Source organism: Apus apus, chromosome 3 (genome assembly GCF_020740795.1).
Source record: "Apus apus isolate bApuApu2 chromosome 3, bApuApu2.pri.cur, whole genome shotgun sequence".
Lineage (NCBI taxonomy): Eukaryota > Metazoa > Chordata > Aves > Apodiformes > Apodidae > Apus > Apus apus.
In genome coordinates this window covers 92,396,390-92,418,886 of record NC_067284.1, presented here as the reverse complement: position 1 = coordinate 92,418,886, position 22,497 = coordinate 92,396,390, and the positions used below count along the sequence as shown (strand labels likewise).

Sequence of the window (22,497 nt, the reverse complement as noted above, 5' to 3'; positions counted from 1 at the left end):
ACAGATTCCATAGAATATCAACATTCCAGAAGACTGTAATGAATATTTAATAATTACGTAGGACAATGGTTGTTGGCACAGCATGGATCTTTATTCAATTTCAACTGGAAAGAATCTTAGTTGCTGGACATAATATAGGCAGTGTTGCCTGCATGAAGGATTTGTAAGGATGAGCAATGTTAAAGCAAAAGATTCAATGTTCCTCAGAGCAGTGACAAAATCCTACACTGAAGGATTTTTGGAAATCCACATAAAGCTTACATAGAATCTCAGTTCCTATAGTTAGACATTGTCTAAAAGAAAGAAAGAAATAACCCCCCCCAAAAAAAGGAGCACAAAGACAAAGAAAATGACTGAAATTCTGGCTGGCAGCCTCTGAAAAGAAGCCTGAATAGACTAGAAGGCCACTACCTTGGCTTCTCTAACAAGTCACCCAGGTAGCAGAGGAAATGTGAAGCCTTCTGTGAAATAAAGCTGACAGCGAAATTCTAAAGACATTTTGGCAGAGCAATACAAGAACATTCATTAACTTTAATTCTATTTTTCTGTGAATATCAATTAGATCTTTTGAATTTTCCCACCATTATTTTCTCAAAAAAACCCCACAAACCCAAACATCAGAGACTCTGTCTTCCTCTGCCAAATGCAATGATCTTTACCTTTCACAGAAGCACAAATTTAGTCCAATCAAAGCTATTTGTCTTTGTAAAGAGAGAGCAGGATGTGTTTTGTATGGCTTTTTTAAAAATATTCTAGTATCAACTGAATTTATTAATTTATTTATCTGTTCCATGTAATTACTTTTGCAATTCAAGCCTTTCTAATACATTTGGTTCTCTTAATATCTTTGTAATATGTGGAGAACTCCCAAAGACAGTAATGAATCTTGAGCATGTGATTTGAGAGAAAACTATGTCTCTTATGTCATTTTGAGTGGTAGGAGTTCATAGCAGAAGTGTGTAGTGCAAGCACGACGCTGCAGAGTAGTGGCAACCACTGGTTTTTAATGAACTTGAAAAAAAAATAAACCTCTTATTATTTGTACCTCATAAACGGACTCTTCCCATTATAATCACTATGCACCTCTACTGTTATGTTTTTACACATAAGAGGTGTTTCCTAAGTGTTACATTCCTATTTTCCCCTGTGGCATCACTAATTAATTCATGCCAACAATTATTTCAGAAAACATAACATGTATAGTTGTGTTTAATCAACACAGAACATTTTCCACCTACAAATGCCACCTCCAGCTGGTGGCAAAAAGATGTGAGTGATGCACATGCAGAAGAAAGCCCATCCATGCTGTCAGCCAGAAAGAATCAAAATACATTTCAAGGACACAACAGTGTCCCCACCTCACTCCTTGACACAAAGGAGTTATTAAATGTTACCAGCTTCAATTAACATGAAAAGGCCTTTAAAAACAATACAGCAATTAGACACATTCATAAGACATAATTATGTCATGTAAAGATAAGCATTCCCAGCAGTGCTTTTGGCTCTATTAGAAAAGAACGTTTCTCCTCTCAAATGTATTTCACAGACATGCAAGGTGTGGGAAAATGGCACCATTCTCATCAGTGTTAAAAGCATATGATATGAATGAGTTCTCCAGCATGGCACTGACTGCAATCAATTATCAAGTGTGTGTTCTGTTTTCTGAAATGGGTTCAATTTATCATTTTATTGAAAAGGTTCCATTATGCTAATGTCTTATAAAATCACTTTTTGCTGTTGCTGGAAGGTGAAAAGGGGATATCAATTTCTACATATAGAACTTGGAAATACTGCAGCAGTGAGTTGTCAAGGGTTAATAACCCTAACAGAAGATACAATATACATAAGAGCAAACTTCCAAGGACTTTGTAATGACGAATTTTCATAACCCCACTGGAAGCATAATAGCCAGATATTTTTTTTTCAAGCTTAACTATTTCAAAACAAATTTTGACAGAACTAGTTAATTGGTGAGCTAAACACTCTCTCTCTGTTCTCCAATTAACCCTTGAGTTGACACTGGCCACTGTTTAGGAAGTGCTATTTCAGTGAAGGTCAGATTAGAGAACACCATTATCGTTCTTGTCATGTTACCCAGCTAGCAGACATGAAGGATAATTAAACAGAGGCAATTACTTACAAAAAGGAATACTCCTTCTCTAAGTATAGCATTATAAAATAAGAATGTTTTCTTTTTATTCAAGGATAGGATACAAAACAGGTAAGTATTAAAAGAGGAATAGAACTAGATTTAGATAAATAGGTTTGATTTTGTATAATAATTATTTTGTGGCTGAGATGTGACTTGTTTTAAGAAAACCTCTTCTATGCTCTGCATCAAAAAATTGAGCATTGTTTCAGGAACATTATCATGTAATTAATTACTTTTATTGGGAAGCATTTTCTTATGGACATGCCTTCCCCAGCCTCCAAACATACAGCAATATCCAAGAAGCTATAGCAACTAATCAAGAGGAGTAATTTAACATATACTGACATCATTGCAATATAATTTAACAGTTGAAAACAAGTATGTGGAGCTAGAGCACTGTGATAATTATGTCAATGGATCATCAATATCCTTCTGGATCTCAGCTTCAAACATGGATCACACTTTGTGAACTTCTAAAATACAACATTTACCAATCAGGTTGCAAACTATTTTAAAAAATTAAAGAAGCTCTCATTCAACACATAGGAAATACTTAGCAGGACTGATTTAAAATTAAATGTAATCTCACTGCACCACATAAAAATGTATGGTCATAATCCTCTAGCACACATCTGGATTTTCAGACCCCAGATGAGTACATTTAAACTATGGTTATCTCTGAAAAGCATATTTTAATGCTGTGATGACCTAGTCAGGCACAATGGATAAGCATTCTGAATGAAGTGTGAGAGTACTATGACCACCAAAGGGGCAAAGATGTTTGTGGTTGCACATAGGAGGTATCCAGGTGCAAAAAAGGTTGTAAACCAAAACAAAACAAGCCCAAGGGATTGAAAATGGGCAGAATATCTTGCAGGTATGGAATACCCATGAAAGCGAACTGGCAAAACCAAAATCAAGGTATGCAATCAAGGTATGCAGTCAGCGGTGCAGAGGAGATTCCCTCTTGGGCTGGAGGCAAGTAGTATAAAAATATCAATCAAGAAAAGAAAAGATGCAGAAGAAGGAAGACAAGTCTGCCTTTGTTTCAGTTTCTCTTGCTGAAGAGCTTTTGGACCATATTAATTTGATTTCTGTGACTATAAGGCATAAATGTTGCCCACATGGCATCAGCTCTGTGATATCGTATAATCACAGCAAATTTAGGACAAAAGGTCTAACAGCTGAAGTCTAACATTTTTTTGTTATGTACTGGCTGCATAGTTGTAACAAATAACAACACACAGAAACTAACCATTAGCACAGAGTGAGCTGTTAATGCAGGAATTTTGTAAAGTTTTATTGTAAAGTTTAAAATAAAATTGTACCTACAGTACACTTAAACAGAATGTCAAATAGATAAGTGCAGCCATGCTTCCCAGAAAGTATTTGCCAAAATCAGGAGTATTATGTTGTTGATGAGTTGGTACTTTATGCTGTTTTTCTAAAGATATAGTAGTTCCTTCCCTTTTCTGGATGTAGATTGATCTTCAAATTGATTTTGCATTTCACATTTAAAAATGTGTAAAATAATGTATTTTAAAAACTCTTAATCAAATGTGCTACATCATGCATTCTCATTTACATTAAAAGTAGTTTAATCTTACTACAAAAGTAAACTGTCAGAGCACTAAATCCAAATTACCATAGTCACCTAAACAGTTACTTGAATGTATCTACTGAAATTATACATTGGTTGCATATTAAGTAATTTGTTACTTTTTCTTGCACAGCAATATGAATCTTATTCAAATTAATGTCAGTTGAAAGAACTACTATAAGAACCATGTAACCACCATTAAATGGTGTATTAATATTTCAGGAAATTTAAGAAAGGTCAGTGTAAGCACTCTGATTATTTATTGTTAGAACAAAATTTTCATAAGTCTGCGAAAAAAGGACCTAGTTACACAAAATTAGGACAAAATTACAATAAATACTGATTTCCCCTCCTCAAAATATTGATTTACAATACCATGGACCTAAAGTACATTTACTTAATTAATTTGTTATAATAAATCCAACAACTATTTGTACAGATGCCAAGGGGAAAAAATCTTTATACTGATTAATTTCCCATGTAAAAATGCAGCAAAACGACATGAGAACATTTTTATGTCTCCTCCATTTTCTAAGGGAATAGTAAGTTCTTAGATATTTAGGTTTGTGAGACAGTGAAGCAAAATTAGGTCATGAGAAAATAAGTTCACTGTTGTATTACTTTGTCTGAGGCAGTTGCTGAACACTTAAAGAGCTTCATGTCTCGGAGCATCAACAGAGATGTTCTTGCAGTGCTGGAGACCATTTTAGATGTATCAGTGCCCATGTTTTGATGTCATTCTCAAAACCAGGATAAAAAAAGAACTCCAGTTGTACTGAGCTTGGTACTGGGTATCTGTACTCAGCCCTACACCACACTGAATAACAATTATTGAGCACAGGAATTATTTAGCACACAGTCAACAGAATGCTACTCAAAAAGTACTTGTACCATGACAGCAGTATTCCCAGTTTAATTATTATTATTTTTTTTCATTCCATCAGAGCTTCTCTCAGAATTGACTGACTATCCAAACCCTAAATTGTGACTTTCCTTTCTAAAAGTTTTTGCCTGTGTCTTTCATATACCAGACTCTCACAGTAAGAGATTGGGAATCAGCTCATCACTTTTTTTAATCTCTTAAAGCCTGTTTAACTTACAGATAAAACTAGTCCACATATATTCTGAACATATTTTTTCCTCACTTGCCATTCTGCCATGAAAATATCTGCCGCAATAGAGGACACATATCAGTTAGTACTTGGCTTCACAGAGTTTGTAGTCTGTGGAAATACACACCACGTGACAGATTTTAAAAGGCCTTACACAAGTACAAACTATTCTGTAAAGAGCAACACAACTATTAAAGCTCTGTACATCTAATGTACAGCAGTGAAAAAATAAATGAGTAGCCTTACAAAGGACACACCATTGCCTGGCTTTTGATAGTAAGTCCAGTCTGAAATCCTCTCTCTAGTTTACCAGATTTAAATTGGCATGCGCCCCTCTTATCTCATTATTCATTCAGATTGGGAGATGTGGATCATTAAGCTGGGTACTAATTTGTTCCTAAACTGCACTCATTCATCATCAGTTGGCAGTGAGAGGTTGATAAAGTCATTTGTGGAATACTTCTGTGACCCTCCCATGAATTGTGTATTTTCTGCATGAGTTTCTTAAGAAATTCTCAAGAAATTATTTTAACAGTTTTAGTAGCCATTTTATTAAGCATGGAGATTTCTGTGGTCAGGTTAGTATCAGAGGTATCTCTGTCATTTTCAAAATTATCTGGACCTATGTTTGGTATTATCTTCCGCATTGTGTATAAAGGGTATTTGTGTACTTATCTTTCCAAAAAGACATCTCTGATGGACTATTCTGACAGATCACAAGAGTCTGTTGTTGTGCAGAATGGTGTCTCTTCACTGGGGACAAACGCAGTTGTGAGTAAAGATTAGCTTGACTGTGTATGAGGAGGGGTTTACTCAGAGAAGATAACATGAAATAGCTAAGAGGTTCTTGTATTTCCTTCTAACTTGAGCTTCTCTCTACTGAACAATTTTAAATATTACGGCACAACCCATTTGCAGTAACTTAATTTGTGCCTCAGATAATTTTTCTTTATGAAGACAAGACATTTTTAGTAATAATTTGGTGGATGAAGAACTAAAATCCATAGTATGAATCACCATCATATTTTGTGCCAGCTATGTTTTCATAAATAATAAATCTATTGAATAGAAATATTTTTTAACAAAACGTATGGGTATGAAAACATTACAACAGATTGGGAATTAAACACATTTGCAATGCATAAGATGCCCAGCATTCTAGTTGAGGAAATTTCTGTAGTGGGAAGTTTACAGACATTTTTTTTTTGCCTTCTCACAGACCTCTGGGGTTTTTGCCAACTTGTAATAATTTGTAAAAATATTAGCATAATGCAAGTTAGAGACAAGTACAAAACAAAAATTCATTCTATTTATCCACAAAGCAAAATTATTTTGCTAGAAGACACGTCAGATGTTCATCATCTCTTAATATAGCTGTATTTTTTGTTGTTTCATAACCAAAAGAAACCATATGTTGTTGTTTTTTTTCCTGTGGTATAGAACTGTTCACCCTAAGAAAGAAACAGAGAAATCTTCAGGTCTGTGCATTGAAACATAGCAAAACACTTATTTACCTGATTTTTCAGAAGGAAGAGGAATGCTGTTTTTTGTAGTGTCCAGAATAACAGCCAACCCTGCAGAGAGTGATGGGAGAATGCTGGTGCTGAGATCTATACGAGTTAGACTCTCAGGTTCTCTTTCCAGGGCTTTTAGAATGCCCTCAGCATGGCTATCTTCTGTCTCATCTTTGTTCTGACTGTTCTTCTGTGGATTCTGAACAATATGAACAATACTCTGCTGGGCTACGTCACAGTTCTGCAACACAAAATCAAAACCCAAAAAAATAATTACTTGTGACATAAGGGACAAAATCCCTCTATCTCCAATTTGTTATTTGTTAAATGGTCTCCAAGCCATTTTGTGTAGAATTTCAGTGTGCAGTAATGGAGTTTAAAGCAAAGTGACAAGTGTAAATTGCTGGAATTAGGATTACTTGCATTGGCAAAAAGGGTCACAACACTTACAAATTCTAAACATTTAACAAGGAAATGGTGGATGAGAGCCAACAGTTCTAAGTAAGTCTAGTTTATTGGCACAAAGGAACAACCCCAGAGGGAGCACCAGTAAACCAAGCACTAAGAATATTCACTACTTAATACATATTTGCGCAGATAATGCAGATACACACACTTCAAATAGCAATTTTGGGTCAAATTTGACAATCACAGATTTGACAATCACAGACCCAGTCACAATAGGGTCACAATTTGACAAGTGATTACTACTTCAATGCATATTCCTAAAAAGAAACAGGGATTAAGATGCTACCAATGAAGACTGATGCTTATTTCTTGTCTCTACTGTAATTTCCAATTTAAATCTGGCTTTAGATGTAGACTCAGTATGGGTTTACCGTTATTCCCAAATATGACATTAAATTGTTGTCTTCAGAATTAGGGAAAGGTTGTGGAAGATCTCATGACCACTTGCTGGTAAAACAAATGAACTGCTATCCAGCCCAGGATGTCTCATACATGCCTAAGTACTTTCTCAGTTCTCACCAGGGGTGATTCTTAGACAGTCTTTCCATATCTTGTGTCTTTGAAAAAAACAGGCTGAATAAAGATCTTATGAAAGATTTATCCATGATAAAGCAGGATAGAATTCACATTTTGTTCAGCATTTTCCTAATATGGAATAGGAAAGTAAAATATTACCTCAGAACCAGAATTGACAGACATTTTAGATGACCTATAAATAATGAAGGGCCTTCAAGAAAGATTTGTATTCATCTTTCCACAGCACACCTTGCCTCTTTATTGGATGATACTTCCCAGAGATCCACACCTAGTTCTCTGGTGTCATGACTGAAACACATAAAAATACCAACATACACACAGAGAAGTTTTAATTTTCCTCAAGAAAATAATGAGGTTGGCCATGTCTGCACTGAAATGTCAAACAGACTGGTGATTACACTGAGGAGGAAAAGAAAGAGAATTCAAAAGCATTTGTCACAGTATCTACAAAATATTTTAAATTTTGTTGTTTGGATTTGCAATTATTTAATGCACTTTTAATTGTAAAATATTCCTTTACAGATATTTTAGTGATGTTTATAACCTTGTTATTATCCCACTCTCTTCTACCACTTTTTCTCCTCTGGTTTCATTTCCGTTTAGTTATTTTCCTTCATTCTCTTGCATTATTTTTCAGTATTTTCCCCTCCAGTCTTTCCTTATGTAATGAAGTTCTAAAAGATCAAAATCTGTTTTTTGTTTTTGTTTTCAGTTGAATATTTAATAATACACTTTCCTTAGTGAAGCAGTAATCTGCCAGCAGAGATCTGTCAAATCATGGATGATTTAGTCTTAATATTCAAAGAAATCATTAGATTACAACTGTAAAACATTATATTGACATTAAAGTCCTCCTTTTTTTTCTTTTATTTTTACAACTTGTTGCTCATAACATTTTTACAAGCTTAATAATTTCATTCATTAACACAAAATCCAAAACACAGTCATCACTCAAAAAATTCTCCAACTAAAAATACTGTGTAACATTAAAGAATTTAATAACCTAAGATAAATCAATAATTAAATTAATAACCTAAGCAAATGATGCGCTCAAAAGTTATTTGCTCAGTTACAGCTAGAATTATAAGAGGAAATAGGCATATATGTACAAACTCACAACCCAGGCAACCCCTAATCAACTGTCAATCAGTCAAACCATGTTTTTATGAGAAACTCCTCTGGCAGTTTTCCTTGCTTGAGCAGCTTCTGTCCTTCCTTTAAATTTCTTCTCACTATCTCAGTTTTTTTTCTTTTTAAAGTTTGCATCAGTTCCCTGATTCAGTTCAGAGCTTGATGCTGTGCTACAGTGACACTGAAGGGATGGTGCAGAAGAGAGAGTAAGAGCAAGGGCTGCTTAAATAAATAAATGCCCCTGCAAAATCACAACCTTTGTCAACCAGTCTTGCTTGATCTTGACTGCTGTACACATTTAGATGCATGATTTAAATTAATTGATCTTCAGAAAGTAGAAGTCCCTTCCCAGTTCTTTTTTCAGGCTGCAGGGTATGTGGTTGGCCTAGAAATAAAGGAAAGTTTGACAAAATAGAGCCCTATCTTATCCACTATTCTCTCCCTAATAATGTCAAGAATGACATACTTCAAAAAAAAGATGTAAAATTTGCACTTCGGGCAATTATGCATCCATATCACCATAGCATATTCCTGGATTGCACTTAATAAAAGCTTTCATTTTAAAATGGCAGGTGAACATGTTGTATCTTGGTTTTCTTGTATCTCTTTATGAAAAAAAACACAAACAAACTTTGGAACATTGAACATCACTACTGCTGCTGCTAATGTATGTTATAGACAAAGGAAAGCTTAATTAGCAGATCCCAAGATAAGCTTTCAAAGACAGCAGCTACAAAAACATCCTTGGATCCGTGCACTACATATATTTCATACGGAAGTCACTGAGCACTGATAAACGTGGAATCCTAAATGATTACATTTCAATTGAACTTAGTTTGTGGTTAAAGATGGAAATTAATTCACAACTTCTTTTGCAAGAAAACTGAGATGACAGTACAAGAAAAAATAATAATAATTTTAAAAAGGTTTGTGATTGTATCTTAATGGTGAAAAAGCCTGGATGAGAACATCACCAAGCAGCTCCCAGAAGTAGGGTGATTAATGCTTTATAGCAGACTAGATACTGTAGATGGCAGGTAGGCTAGGTCTGTAGCTCTTTTCTTTGAGAAAACAGGTAGAATTCAAACTACTTCTGTAAATGTTTAGGTTTTACCTTAGGTTACTATTGTAACACAAATCTAAGATACCATTTTTTATGTCAATGTCACACTCATTTTCTTCATGTATTTGTTTTACGCCTCAGGAATAATTTGTATTGAGAATATATATTATTAATGACTGTAGAGATATTTTCTTATCTGTTTATCCAAAGTAATGCCTTTGATCCCTATTCCAAAGAGAAATACTGCAAGTGCATATATTGTAGATTATGAAGTATCTCCTTGCACTGGAGTAAAGTCGGCTGAGAAGATCCAAAACTGATGAAACCCAGTATTAAGGACTCGTTCTTTACAGGTAATGGGTTCTGGCCAACTTGGAAAATTAAATTCATAGCAGATGAAATTAAAATTATTTTAAAAAACCACAACTTTTGCTTTAATGTATTTTTCTGAATTTTCAAGTTGAATTTCACAAGGCTGAATCAGCATATCCTGAGTGAGGAACACAATATCCTTTGGTGCTGCCAGCTGTGGGCTAATTAGAAGGTTGTTTCTGGAGACTAAGCTAAATTATGAAGAGGAAAAAGATGACTGTGTTTCAGTAACTCTGAAATCCTCTTTTTCTGAGAGATTTCTGCTTAAAACCTTGACAACAGATTCTGATAGTACCACCAATACTGAAATAAGTGTTTGTTCTCCATCTAACAATTACATAGCTCACTAAAGAAGTAATATTTTCTGAAGTGAATACACTTTATTTTGAAATGTTTTATTTAAAGAAACACTAAAGCAGATAATAGTTTTGATTTAAGGTTTTGAATGTGAATGTAAAAAAGCTAAGTTCTTGTGGTGCTTTTCCTGAAAAGGAATTTTAAATATTTTTATTTCATGGTAATCACAAGTTGGGATTTTTTAGGTGCTTCGGGTTTTTTTATTGCCTACCAGACCCAAAAAGCAATTGTTTATATTCCACTACCTAAGATTCAGTTCAAACTTTTCCTGTTATCTGAAGAACCACATCTTTGCCCATTAATCCCTGAGGCCTATAGGGTGGAAACAATAACCATTTGCCTAATTGTCACCTATTTAGATTAAGCAGATAATAGACTGCCGATGCCACTCAGTAAGAGATTCACAGAACCTAAATGCTCAAGAAAAGGTATTTTAAACTCCTAGGAATGATCAATAAGAATCAAAATATTGGCTTTCCAGTCAGGCTTTTTCTTAATTGTGCTGCATTTCAAAAATCAGATGGGAAGATAAGGAGAACATTTTTGTCTTATTAATCTGCAGAATAATCAAAATAATAATAAAACTCTCCAGAGCAGCTACACCACAACATATCGCTTCAAAACAACAGGACCCATGTAAAAATCCAGATGACACATCAACATAATTGGAAAAAACTTTTTCCAAGGAGAGTGTACAGGGACATTAAAAATGACCTTTGAAACAGAAAAGAAAAAAAACAAACTAACCTCACTCTACAATTGCTTTAACCCTCTCACAACCCAAGGACGGTGACCAAGTCTCAAAAGCAGCAGACACAGAAAATAAATCAATTGCAAGAACAACAAGAATATTTTAGTTCCCTGATTACAGAACAATAGCTAAAAAAAGACAGAAGAAAGCAACTACAAAAAAATATCCCTTATTACACAGGGAGCAAAAGCTGAAATATTAATGAACTTGAAAGTAGAGATTACCTAAAATAAAAAATACAGACATAGTATTAACATTCTGTTGAGGCATGATGGTCTAAGAAATAGGAAACAAGGTTTGCAAGAAGACATCTTTTATTTAATCAGCTGATACAGAAAGAGAAATCAAATAAGATTCTGGGCTGAGAGACTATTCTGCAGGTCATGGCAAGGGGAAATCTAAAGGGAAAATTAACCACTATTAAAATAATGAAGCAAATCAGCACCCAGATTTGATATTGTTATCCATTTGTGGGAATTCTGTCTGCTGAGTGGCAGTGCACTAAATATTGCTCTACATGGGGCAAGGGAAAAAAGCCAATGCACCACTTGGCTGAAATTACACAGACCACTTAGCAGTTAAATTCCAGCAATCAGAAACTACTTGCTATTTTATAATGCTGTGGAATACATTTATATTTGACTTTCCTTCACCTTTTCAACATTTTCACAGATATACATTACTGTACTTTTTTTAGTATCCGGAATATTGGTGGTGATAAGCAATGCCTAGAGGAAAAATAGATGTGCTATTTAAATTATTTATTCAAATAAACATGATAAAAAGGCAGAAAACCCTTCACTTAGCAGAATATTTGTACCCTAATTTTTATAATCTCTTCCTATTCAGTTCTTGCAGTAGTTTATTGACTGTGCCAAAGAAATAGAATAAAAGGAAATATAAAGATTTTTTAAAATTGCTATGAAAAAGGACAGCATGCTTCAGGCAGTCACGAAGACTCCTGGAGTGCAACAAGGATAACTTCTTAAGCCAGGTAGACAGCCCTACCAGAGGAGATGCCATACTGGATCTGATGGTCACAAATGCAAGTGAGCTCATCAGTGATGTCCAGATTCGAGGCATTCTGGGCATGATCCAATGCTGGTGGAGTTCACAATTGTGAGGGCTAACAGAATTAACTAAAAACGGGTAGATTTAGACCAGATATAAGGAAGATGTTTTTTACAGTAAGGGTGATGAAAAACTGGAACAGATTGCCCAGAGAGGTGGTACATGTCCCATCCCTGGTATCATTCAAGGTTAGGTTGGACAGAGCTCTGAGCAACCTGATCTAGTTGAAGATGTCCCCGCTCACGGCAGGGGGTTGGAACAGATGACCTTTAAAGTTCCCTTCCAACCCAAACGACTCCATGATTCTATTAAATTAGTGACTGTGTTTGATCTTTGGTGTTTAATGACAAGCTAACTATTGGAGAGAATAAGCAAAGGATTTCTATGTGGGTTTCATACAACAGTTAATTCAGGTTTGCTAGCAGGTGCCTCCTAACTTTGCATCATATATCAGCTCAGAATGCAGAATAGTGCATTTAGATGTATTTCAAATTATTAACAAGAAAAAAAAAAGTGAATCATCTACATGTGACTCACTATGTGTGAATTACATGCACAGTATATCTTAATTTCAAAACAGACCTTTTGACATGATTGTTTATTAATTTTCCTCTCTCTTACATGGTATTTTTTTTTGGAGTAGTCGTGGTCTTTGCAGGTATCTTATTAAAACCTCATCTTCATTGAAACATAAAGTAATAAGATGTTGTCGATATTTTCTTACAATCCCATATTGAATAAAATATATTTTGGACTCATTTTAGGGACTGTTAAAGTGACCCAGACTGATGAAGTGTAATGTTGCAAATTTTTGCCACTTAGACACTAAAGATTCTCTGAAACTTTCATCACAAAATGTAACAGCATTAGAAAAAATCTTTTCATATAAAAAGGTCTAATCTGAGGAAGGATGTTTAGTGGAATCTAAGAAAGGCTTCTGAGTAACGAATCAGGGCCACTCTGTAATGCCCCATATAGAGAAGCTCATGTTCTGAGAAGCTGTCACAGTCCCAATTGTGTTTGCTGATTGATAATTCAGGATTAGAGCTAACAGTAAGCATAGGATTAATACTGGTATATTGCCATATATTTTCTCTTCCTGTAAGACTGAACTTTCTGAAGACCCCTGAAAAGACTCTGACCCATAGGCAATTGCCAGGTGAGAGAAATAAACTCCATCTATACTTTGCAAGGAAAGATAATCCTAAGAGGCCTGAGACATTTACTTAAAACCATAAATCTTACCATTGCTTTGAACTTCCACGCAGAACATAATGCGCCTACTGAGAACTGCTTGCTGCTTACCTTCACACAATCACAGAATCACAGAATCCTAGGGGTTGGAAGGGACCTCGAAAGATCATCTAGTCCAACCCCCCTGCCAGAGCAAGGTCACCTAGAGTACATCACACAGGAATGTGTCCAGGCGGGTCTTGAATGTCTCCAGTGAAGAAGACTCCACAACCTCTCTGGGCAGCCTGTTCCAGTGTTCTGTCACTCTCACAGTAAAAAATTTTTTTCTGATATTCACCTTAAACCTCCTATGCTCCAATTTGTATCCATTACTCCTTGTCCTATCACTGGTCATCACTGAAAAAAGCTTAAGTCCATCTTCTTGACACTCACCCTTTACGTATTAGTAAGCATTGATGAGGTCACCCCTCAGTCTCCTCCAAGCTAAAGAGACCCAGCTCCCTCAGCCTTTCCTCATAAGGGAGATGTTCCACTCCCTTAATCATCTTTGTGGCTCTGCGCTGGACTCTTTCAAGCAGTTCCCTGTCCTTCTTGAACTGAGGGGCCCAGAACTGGACACAATACTCCAGATGTGGCCTCATCAAGGCAGAACAGAGGGGGAGGAGAACCTCTCTTGACCTACTAACCACTCCCTTTCTAATACACCCCAGGATGCCATTGGCCTTCTTGGTCACAAGGGCACATTGCTGGCTCATGGTCATCCTCCTGTCTACCAGGACCCCCAGGTCCCTCTCTCCTACACTGCTCTCAAGCAGGTCAGCCCCCAACCGGTACTGGTACAGGGGATTGTTCTACCCCAGATGCAAGACTCTACACCTGTCCTTGTTGAATTTCATCAAGTTTCTCCCTGCCCAACTCTTCAGCCTGTCTAGGTCTTGCTGAATGGCAGCACAGCCTTCCGGTGTGTCAGCCACTCCTCCCAGTTTAGTGTTATCAGGAAACCTGCTGAGGGCACACTCTGTTCCCTCATCCAGGTCATTGATGAAGATATTGAAAAGCACCGGTTCCAGTACCGACCCCTGAGGGACTCCACTAGTCACAGACCTCCAACTAGATTCTGCCCCATTGACCACAACTGTCTGACTTCTTCCCTTCAACTAGCTCACAATCCACCTCACCACCTGACCAAGACCACACTTCCTCAGCTTATCTACGAGGATGCTGTGGGAGACAGTGTTACATGCTTTACTGAAATCAAGATAAACCACATCTACCGCTCTACCATCATCTATCTTTTATCAGGAACTTCTTACTGTACAAAAAGGGTTAATCTATACACATTTAAATTAGGATTTTTATTTTTTTTTAAAAAAAAAAGTACAATGGAAGTTGGACAAGAGAAAATAGGTAAACTTTGTGTGATTTACTACAGCTCCTCCAGCTAATGGTTCCTTAGCTGGAAGCCTTAACTAGCCTTTACAAACATAAAATCTTCTCATTTGCAGCATAACACTACAGGTTCTATACTACAAAGGTTCTGCTCCAAACGATACTCTTTAAAGAAAAGTTTCAGTCTTGCAATTTTATACTGACTGGTCCCATAATAACTTACTAATTTGCGGGAAATGGAAATGTATTCAGCTAACACTATTTAACTTTTCTTGCACTACATTTAGACTAAGTCAGAATTCCCCCTCTTGCTTCACTTATGAATCACTTTATGCTTCATTTCCATCTTTTTCACATTGTAAGACTCAAAACTTTAATGTTAATTTCTAGCTCAGGGAGCAAATGCAGACATAATTTTTAGTTAGGAACTTTGCAGGGTTATTATTTTTTGTACACAATCTAAGACCTTAGCAATGCTATATACATATTTGCAAAAGGCATTATTAATACCACAGCATTATTAATATGATGACTTTACTTGAATGTACGTCTTCTAGCACAAATTCCTGAGATAAATTTATCTTTAAACTAAATAAAAATATTTTATTGGCAGCATACGAGACAGTCTGCAACACGAAAATACCTGCTTGGATTATTGTTATTCCCTTTAAAACTCTGCATAATTATCTGCAAAAGACATAGAAGGCAGCCAAACTTTTTGACATTATGTTTATAAAGCTGTTATTATCTCAAAAGTGACATTAGGAACATATCGTGCTGCTATAAAACGGAAGAGAAATACAATCAAATGAACACTAAATTCACATGAAACTTTTCTCCTCAGTAAATGAACAGTTTTCTCCTTGTAATTTTATGTACTGTACACTATCACTATAATAAATACTGTACCTATAACATTCCAATTTATTATGTCTGTATAGAAAGTGACGGATTGATGGTAAGTTTACAATCCTAAATTAAATATGAATACAGTTACATTTTTGTGACTGCTTACTTCCTAAATGCAGCTGAGTACATCTCATTATTACTCCATCTTCTGAACTGAACTACCTGACAGAGCTTACACTCTCTAACCATATTATCTCCAGCCATAAACATAAAATAAGAAAGTTTATTATTTGCCAGGTATGGATCATATTTTCTATTGTTCTGACTTCTTCACAAGCCACACCAAAAGAGATCATGTAACAAGTGTATACTGTAAAATGCTTGAATGAATTCCACTTTGGACACATTTTATTCTGAGTTAAATGGTGATTAAAGGTACTAAGCTCAGAAAAAGGTCTTGTAAGTCAGCACTGTTAACAGTCTGGAGCATGCAGCACAGCCTCAAGACTGTGGACTATATGCTATTTGATTAACATGAGATTTGATGCTTCGTTCCTCTTCTCTTTAAATTCTTCTTTACCTTTTCTCAGCCAGGTAGAAGCTACCAATCCGGTCACGCTTCCATGTCTTCACTTAACATGTACATTAATCATTACTGAGCATGTGAGGAATAGGCATAAAAGTGGTCTCACACTGATACCTACCAGGTGCAAGGACATAAATGACACACATTTTATTTGCAAAAGTGAGGAGTCACTCACTATGCAGAACTCTGAAAATATCCTAAAGACTTCAGTGGTCTCTTGTGCTGATGGGAGGACTATGGTGGCAGCTGTAGAGCTGCAGCAAGATTTTGTGCAATTCACTTCTCCAAAGAGTTCAGAAATAATTCATATGTATAGTTAGTATTCCACTGCGGAAAGTGAATTTTCATATGAATTTATTGCCTGGTGCATCAAAAGTTTGATAGCTATAAATACCTATTTCAATTGCTTCAACTACTCATTCACAGATGTCTTTTTCATGCTTTATGGCTAGCACCTGGTATATGTCCCAAAGAGCATTTTCGTTTCCCAGTGAATGCATCTATATATCACTTTGAGCAGTTGCTATGAGAGAAGCCATAAGTTAAGCCCAGTGGGCATCCTGTGTGGGTTCACTTGGTAACTTGTTAACACACCAGTATAAACATGGCCAAGAAATAAAATATTTTCCAGAGCTTTCCCTGATTTTACCTGAAGGCTTGCTTTTAACCTAACAGTTATGCCCAGTGCAGTCTTAGATTTTATTTTTGGGATATGCCTACCAAAAATATCCCATAGGATAGGGATAAACAAATAGGATAAACAAATCTACTGGGCATTGCTGGAAAATCCATGCAGCACAATATCATGCAGTACAGCTACTTATCTAACTGCATTTTACTCTGGGGTAGAAGAGGCTGTGAAGAGTTTGCTATGGGTATAGATAGGTGTGTTACTAAATAGTTGGACAAGCTACAGATTATTCACAATCCCTAATTGTAAAATATATGCCATATCAGAAAATACTCATATTATTAATAAATCCCTATGCCCAGTACATGTGGGCATAGTTTGTATCCTCTTTCCTTCCAATCCTATATGCAATCACATCTTATTTTAAAATGAAGAACACAAACTAACACAAACAAAGTGACTGCTAAGAAGATACAATATGAAGATTTTAAAATTGTTATTAAAATGAAAAGATCCTTTCTCTCACTTCTAAGTAATCTGTGTTATTTTTCAAAAAATGTCTAGCACAAATGAAAAATATGACACAAATGTGAATCCAGACTCTGCTAAATAACCAACCTGTGTATTAAATTTACCACTATAAAAGGGAGGTGAGAAAGCCTTGTTGAGTCACAGATGAAAGACAGTTTTGAAGATCAGAACAAGGGAATAATGACTTATAAAAAAGACAAAGGAAACCTGCTTTAAGAGTGTGCTTTTATCCTTGAAAAAAATAATCTTCCACATCTCCCTGAGGCCATTCAATGTTAAGACAGAAATCCCCAGTGATATAGCATCGAGCTATGATAGGGAAGTTCAGTATTCAGATTTAGTTAGGAAAGCATAGATTATTAAGACAAACAAGGTTCCTGAAAGTTAATTTGAAGATTTTTGTATCATGGCCTTCTCTCTTCTACAGACATCCCATTTGCAAAGTATCACATGCTTTTTACAGATGTTTCACATATAAGATTTAATTCTTTCTCTGAACACCGAAAAAATCTGGAACATTCAGAGCTTTTCATGTCGATGAGAAACTGTGTAATTTGGATTCAAATTAAGATACAGATTCTGAAAACTTACGCAGGAAGAACAGGAATCTGTGAGCATTCATGGGGAAGGGACATGTGCTGAGAAATTCAGTGATGTCAAGGTTGCAAAAAGTGTAGGTATTCCTGAGATGGAGGTTTCTTCAAGTCTGTCAGGCTACGTCTACATTACCAATCAGCTAAAAGCAAAAAACCTGATTTGCATTACCAAGTAATGCAAACCAATAGAAGCAGCTCTCCAGAAGCAGCTCTCCACAGAAAAACAGCTACTATCAAGGACCCGACATCCACACTAGAATTTGGGGGCTGAGAATTATGGAGTGGGTGCAGTTTTTTGAGTTAGTACCTCTAGTCTCACCTCAGTGACAGCACCCTCTTTTGTCACTAGGGTTCTGTAGATGAAGTCCTGAAATTCATCTCCCTATTCAGTTTCATTTGAAAGGCTTCCACTTCACTTGCTCTGAGGATGCTCCATGATGCAAACCAAAACATGGTAAATGGGATGATTAGGAGATTCATTTCAAAAGCACACTCCTGTTTCAAACTAAGACACTAGTGTAGACATAACCTAATTGTCTAATTCTGAGCTTTCATCAAAGGCATCAGCAGACACATTTCACATTATCTGAGTGGAGATTGGTACTACTGTTATTTAAAGGTAATACTTTTATTAAAATTGATGCCCACAACAACTAGCTAGTCACAGACTTGTGTGCTGGAAAGTGCATTTATTTAGATTTATAGAGACTGAAGGAAACAGAATGACTAAATGAAGAAAAATAAATGTATGCTGCCTTCTGCTGAGGACTAAATCCCTTTTTTTTAAAAGGTTAGTTGACCATACTCCTTACAGGGTGGAAGTTCAACAGGTTTTACAACAATTGTTAATCATTTCTTTCTAGTGCTGTATTTAGTAAAACCATCATATTATTTTCTCCAGAAGACCTGGTTCACTCTACTAAAATCAATTTTAAAAATCTATAATTTCAAAACCAATTGTTTTGCTAACAGTTGTGCCAAGAAAGCATACAGCCTCCTGTAAACTTCCCTTAGCAATGGCAATACAGCTTTGTGAGCCTGGAGTTGGAAATACTCTCTCAGAGCTGAAAACACAGTACAGTGCAGATGCATTTTAAAGCTGAAAAAACAGGTAATTCAACCACAAAATAAAGGGAAAAAAAAAAAAAAAAAAAGAGCCAATGACTGCCACACTTCAATAAGAAAAAGCAGAGAGACTACCAGCATGGCTTCTAGCTCTTTACAACAGGGATTGTCACATCAGAACACAACAAGCTTGTCCCTGTCTTTCAGCATGTTTTTTATTAGAGTGGATGGGTAATCCAATGGGTAAGATGCAACCCTTACCCTCACGGCACCTCTTTGTGTTAATCGTTATTTCTTGGTGTGAGAACACTTTCTGACTTCAGCCAAGGACTAGCTTTAGCAGTCCTGGAATTTTCACTTTACTGAGAAGTAAGAGCTGACTTTGCTCTCATCCCTGCAAGGGTCAACACTGTAATTTGTGGTACAGATGCTACAAATCCAGCTTCCTAAAGCTCTTTGAACTTGTCGAGTCTCAGGCCCTCTCAAAAACTGACTCAGAACAGTCATGACAATGACACGCACAACGTCATATTTCTTTTTTTTTTTTTTTCCCTTTTCCCTTTAGTTTTCATCCTCTTTGCCTTGAGGAAGAAAAGCTCTGAAGTGAATATGAGTGTGCATGTTTAGAAGTACACAGTTAAGAGAAAAGCAGGGCTTATATTCACAGGCTTTTATCAGTGTCCACTCAAATGATGCTAGATTTGGCTGGCTGCAATTAACAGGATGTAAAAATGAAACCCTTACAAGTATAGCACAAATTATCCTCCTTTCTTCAAACAAGTTACCACTGGAATTAAAAACAGAAAAGACACAGGGGAAACATGCATTGGCTGGTTTGAGTGGATAGGGAGGGCATGGATCTGAGAATGTTTCTGTGTTTCTTCCAAGGGAAGGAATTTCCCGTATTCAACGATGAGATGTTTTTGTAAGTTAAATACAAGCAGCAGCAGTTAGATCTTTTTAATTTTGCAAATGACAATTAATTATTGCATTTTTTTAATCTCTAAACTGTGTGAATTTTTTTTATGTTTTCATTCAGGTAGAGTAGTGAAACTCAGCTTGAGTTCCAGTACCAGTTGTACTCCAGAACATCCCTGTCTTTCATGCCTTTAGGTAAATTTGTACCAACAAGAATTTCTCTACTTCATTTTTTTAATTACAAGAATTAAATGTATGCAAGTATTTTAAAACAGCAAAATCACAAAGAAAATAAGATTTTCAATACTATTAGATTTATGAGAAATTACCAATTACTGCTTTCACTTGTTTTGTGATTGGGATGGGGAAGGAACAAAAAATAAGGCCAAAAGATGCAATGTTATTTGCAAATGAGAATAATTGCTCAGGTTTTGGATGCTGTTTGTCACAGGGCACTTCAAATGAAGTTTCAAATGAAAACAAGCAGGATGAGAGCTCTGTTGTGCTCAAGCTATGTATCTTTATATTCTAGCACTGTTTCACCTGGTCTGGAGAGGAAGCATCCAAACTTCATACTGAAGTTCCAACAAGCTGCACACCAACACTCAAGGATGCAAGCTGCCTTAGGGCACCCGTACATTTTTAAAGGGGTTGAAGTCATCTGTGGAGCCACAGCTAATAGATTTAAAGTTATCTGGAAAACAACTCATTCACTGTTGAAGCTGACTTTATCTAGCACCCTGTGAAGAACTCAACGAATTAGACAAATGGGAGATGATAAGGTTTTTCAGCAAATAATGCCTGAGGCTGAAATTAACTTTCTTCTCTGACAAGAAGAGTTCAAAGTTGCTTCCTCTATAAAGCATGATGCAGAGACAAAAACTTTGCTCAACTTTTTGGAGTGGTAAAAAAAAAAAAGTTATATTTTATCTTTCTTTTTAAAAACATTAGAAATGCCTTTTTACTGGTATTATTTTTAGATTTTCTGCCACCTGCATGATTTAACCACAAACTTATTTGTGAACATTGAAGAGTGTGATAGACCTGTTTCTGGTAGTATCCATATCACTTGCAGGAAGTACAAAGACATAACATAGATCCCGTTTGCTTGCATGGAGATGCAGTATCAGGAAACTCCCTGCTTATGTGCTATTATTTTAAATGCTCCTACCGATTAGCTGAGCAGGGATAGACCAGGTACATAAGAATTTGGCACTAAATCCTGTTTTGTTGAAGTTTAAAAGGGTTATGACCTCAGTTAGTTCAGTTTCTGTGAAAGATGATATGGAGTGGGCAGTGAGAAACATAAGACTATGATCTGCTGATGGGCCTGAGAAGAAATATTGAAACACCTCTCTGTAAACGTGCAGAACAGAATAGAATAAAGCTAGTACCTAGACACAATGAGCTCTCTTGCTACCTATGGCTACTGCTGTGTGATATAATTGGGATGTAGAAATATAGGAAATGAACTGTTCTTCCATTAGTAGTATCTACTACAATAAAAAGTATTAGACTAATTGATACTCTTGTTGCCAGTCTTAGCACAGAGTTCCACATTAAATGGATGCAAGCTAAATCACAGAAATTTCCAGATATAAACACCAGGATTTAAGTTAGAACTGTATTAGCAACACAGTGAGTGTAAGCTTAAAAACCACCACATTTGACTTTAAAATACATAAAGCTACAGCTTTCATTATCATAAAAATAAATAAATAAATAAATAAATAAATAAATTGTAACCATAGACTAAATGGAATTCTTATGCCACTTAATTCTGGAAGGAAAGATCTACTCAATCTCAGGCTATGATTGCATATGTGAGATGCCAAAGCTCCAGCAGTTCCTAAAGGTTCACCCATCCACAGTTCTTACAGTACACATCCAAGGATATGTCATGTATGGTACCTGTAGTGCAAACCCAAAGTGCTCATGACTCCTGTTTTCTAAATGCTTCTTCCCCACCAGTAGCTCAGAGACCAGAACTGCTTTGGGGTCATGCAGCCATGTATGTCCTCTGTCACAGTACTAGGTGCACTTTTAATTTCTCGCCTGGTCAACAAGGCACATACTGGGTTTTAAGACAATCTGTCCTCTGATATGATCAGCAATCCTGGGTGCACTTTAACCACAGGCAGGCATCTGATCACATAGCAGCAAAGGTGTGCCCACACATGCTTCCCTCCACACAAAATTATGCACTATCCCCCCAGAGTTTGGACATACCTACCTTAAATTATCCAAGGGAGGTAAGCTGCCAAGCACTAGTTCATAAGGAGAAAGAGCATTTGTGACTTTGGACATCCAACTGTCTGTGACCACCTGTGCATACATGTGATGTATTAACACAACATTTTTAAAGGAACACATAAAAATTACTTCAAAATTAAGACAACTGGTAAGGAAAACCACATACATTAATTAAGTTCCTATTTATCACTTGTAAAGATACAGGCACAAGGGAGTAATTAGAAAGTATGGAATTTGGTTCTATAAAGCTTTATGTATAAAAACCTTTTCAAAAATCCTGAAAAATAATACAGATACTACTACAGGGGTCAGTGCTCTTACAGATCATAATACTATACTTGTAAACCTGTGCTGTCA

At 36.1% G+C, this 22,497-nt stretch overlaps 1 protein-coding gene across 1 annotated transcript in view; it reads right to left on the bottom strand.

The window, feature by feature from the left end:
- Window positions 1-22,497, bottom strand: part of PRKN (parkin RBR E3 ubiquitin protein ligase) — a 705,342-nt gene that overhangs the window by 478,919 nt on the left and 203,926 nt on the right. Inside the window, exon 3 of the mRNA XM_051615355.1 lies at window positions 6,379-6,619. Within this exon, the coding sequence (XP_051471315.1) occupies window positions 6,379-6,619 (241 nt within the window). The remainder of the gene's footprint in view (window positions 1-6,378; window positions 6,620-22,497) is intronic.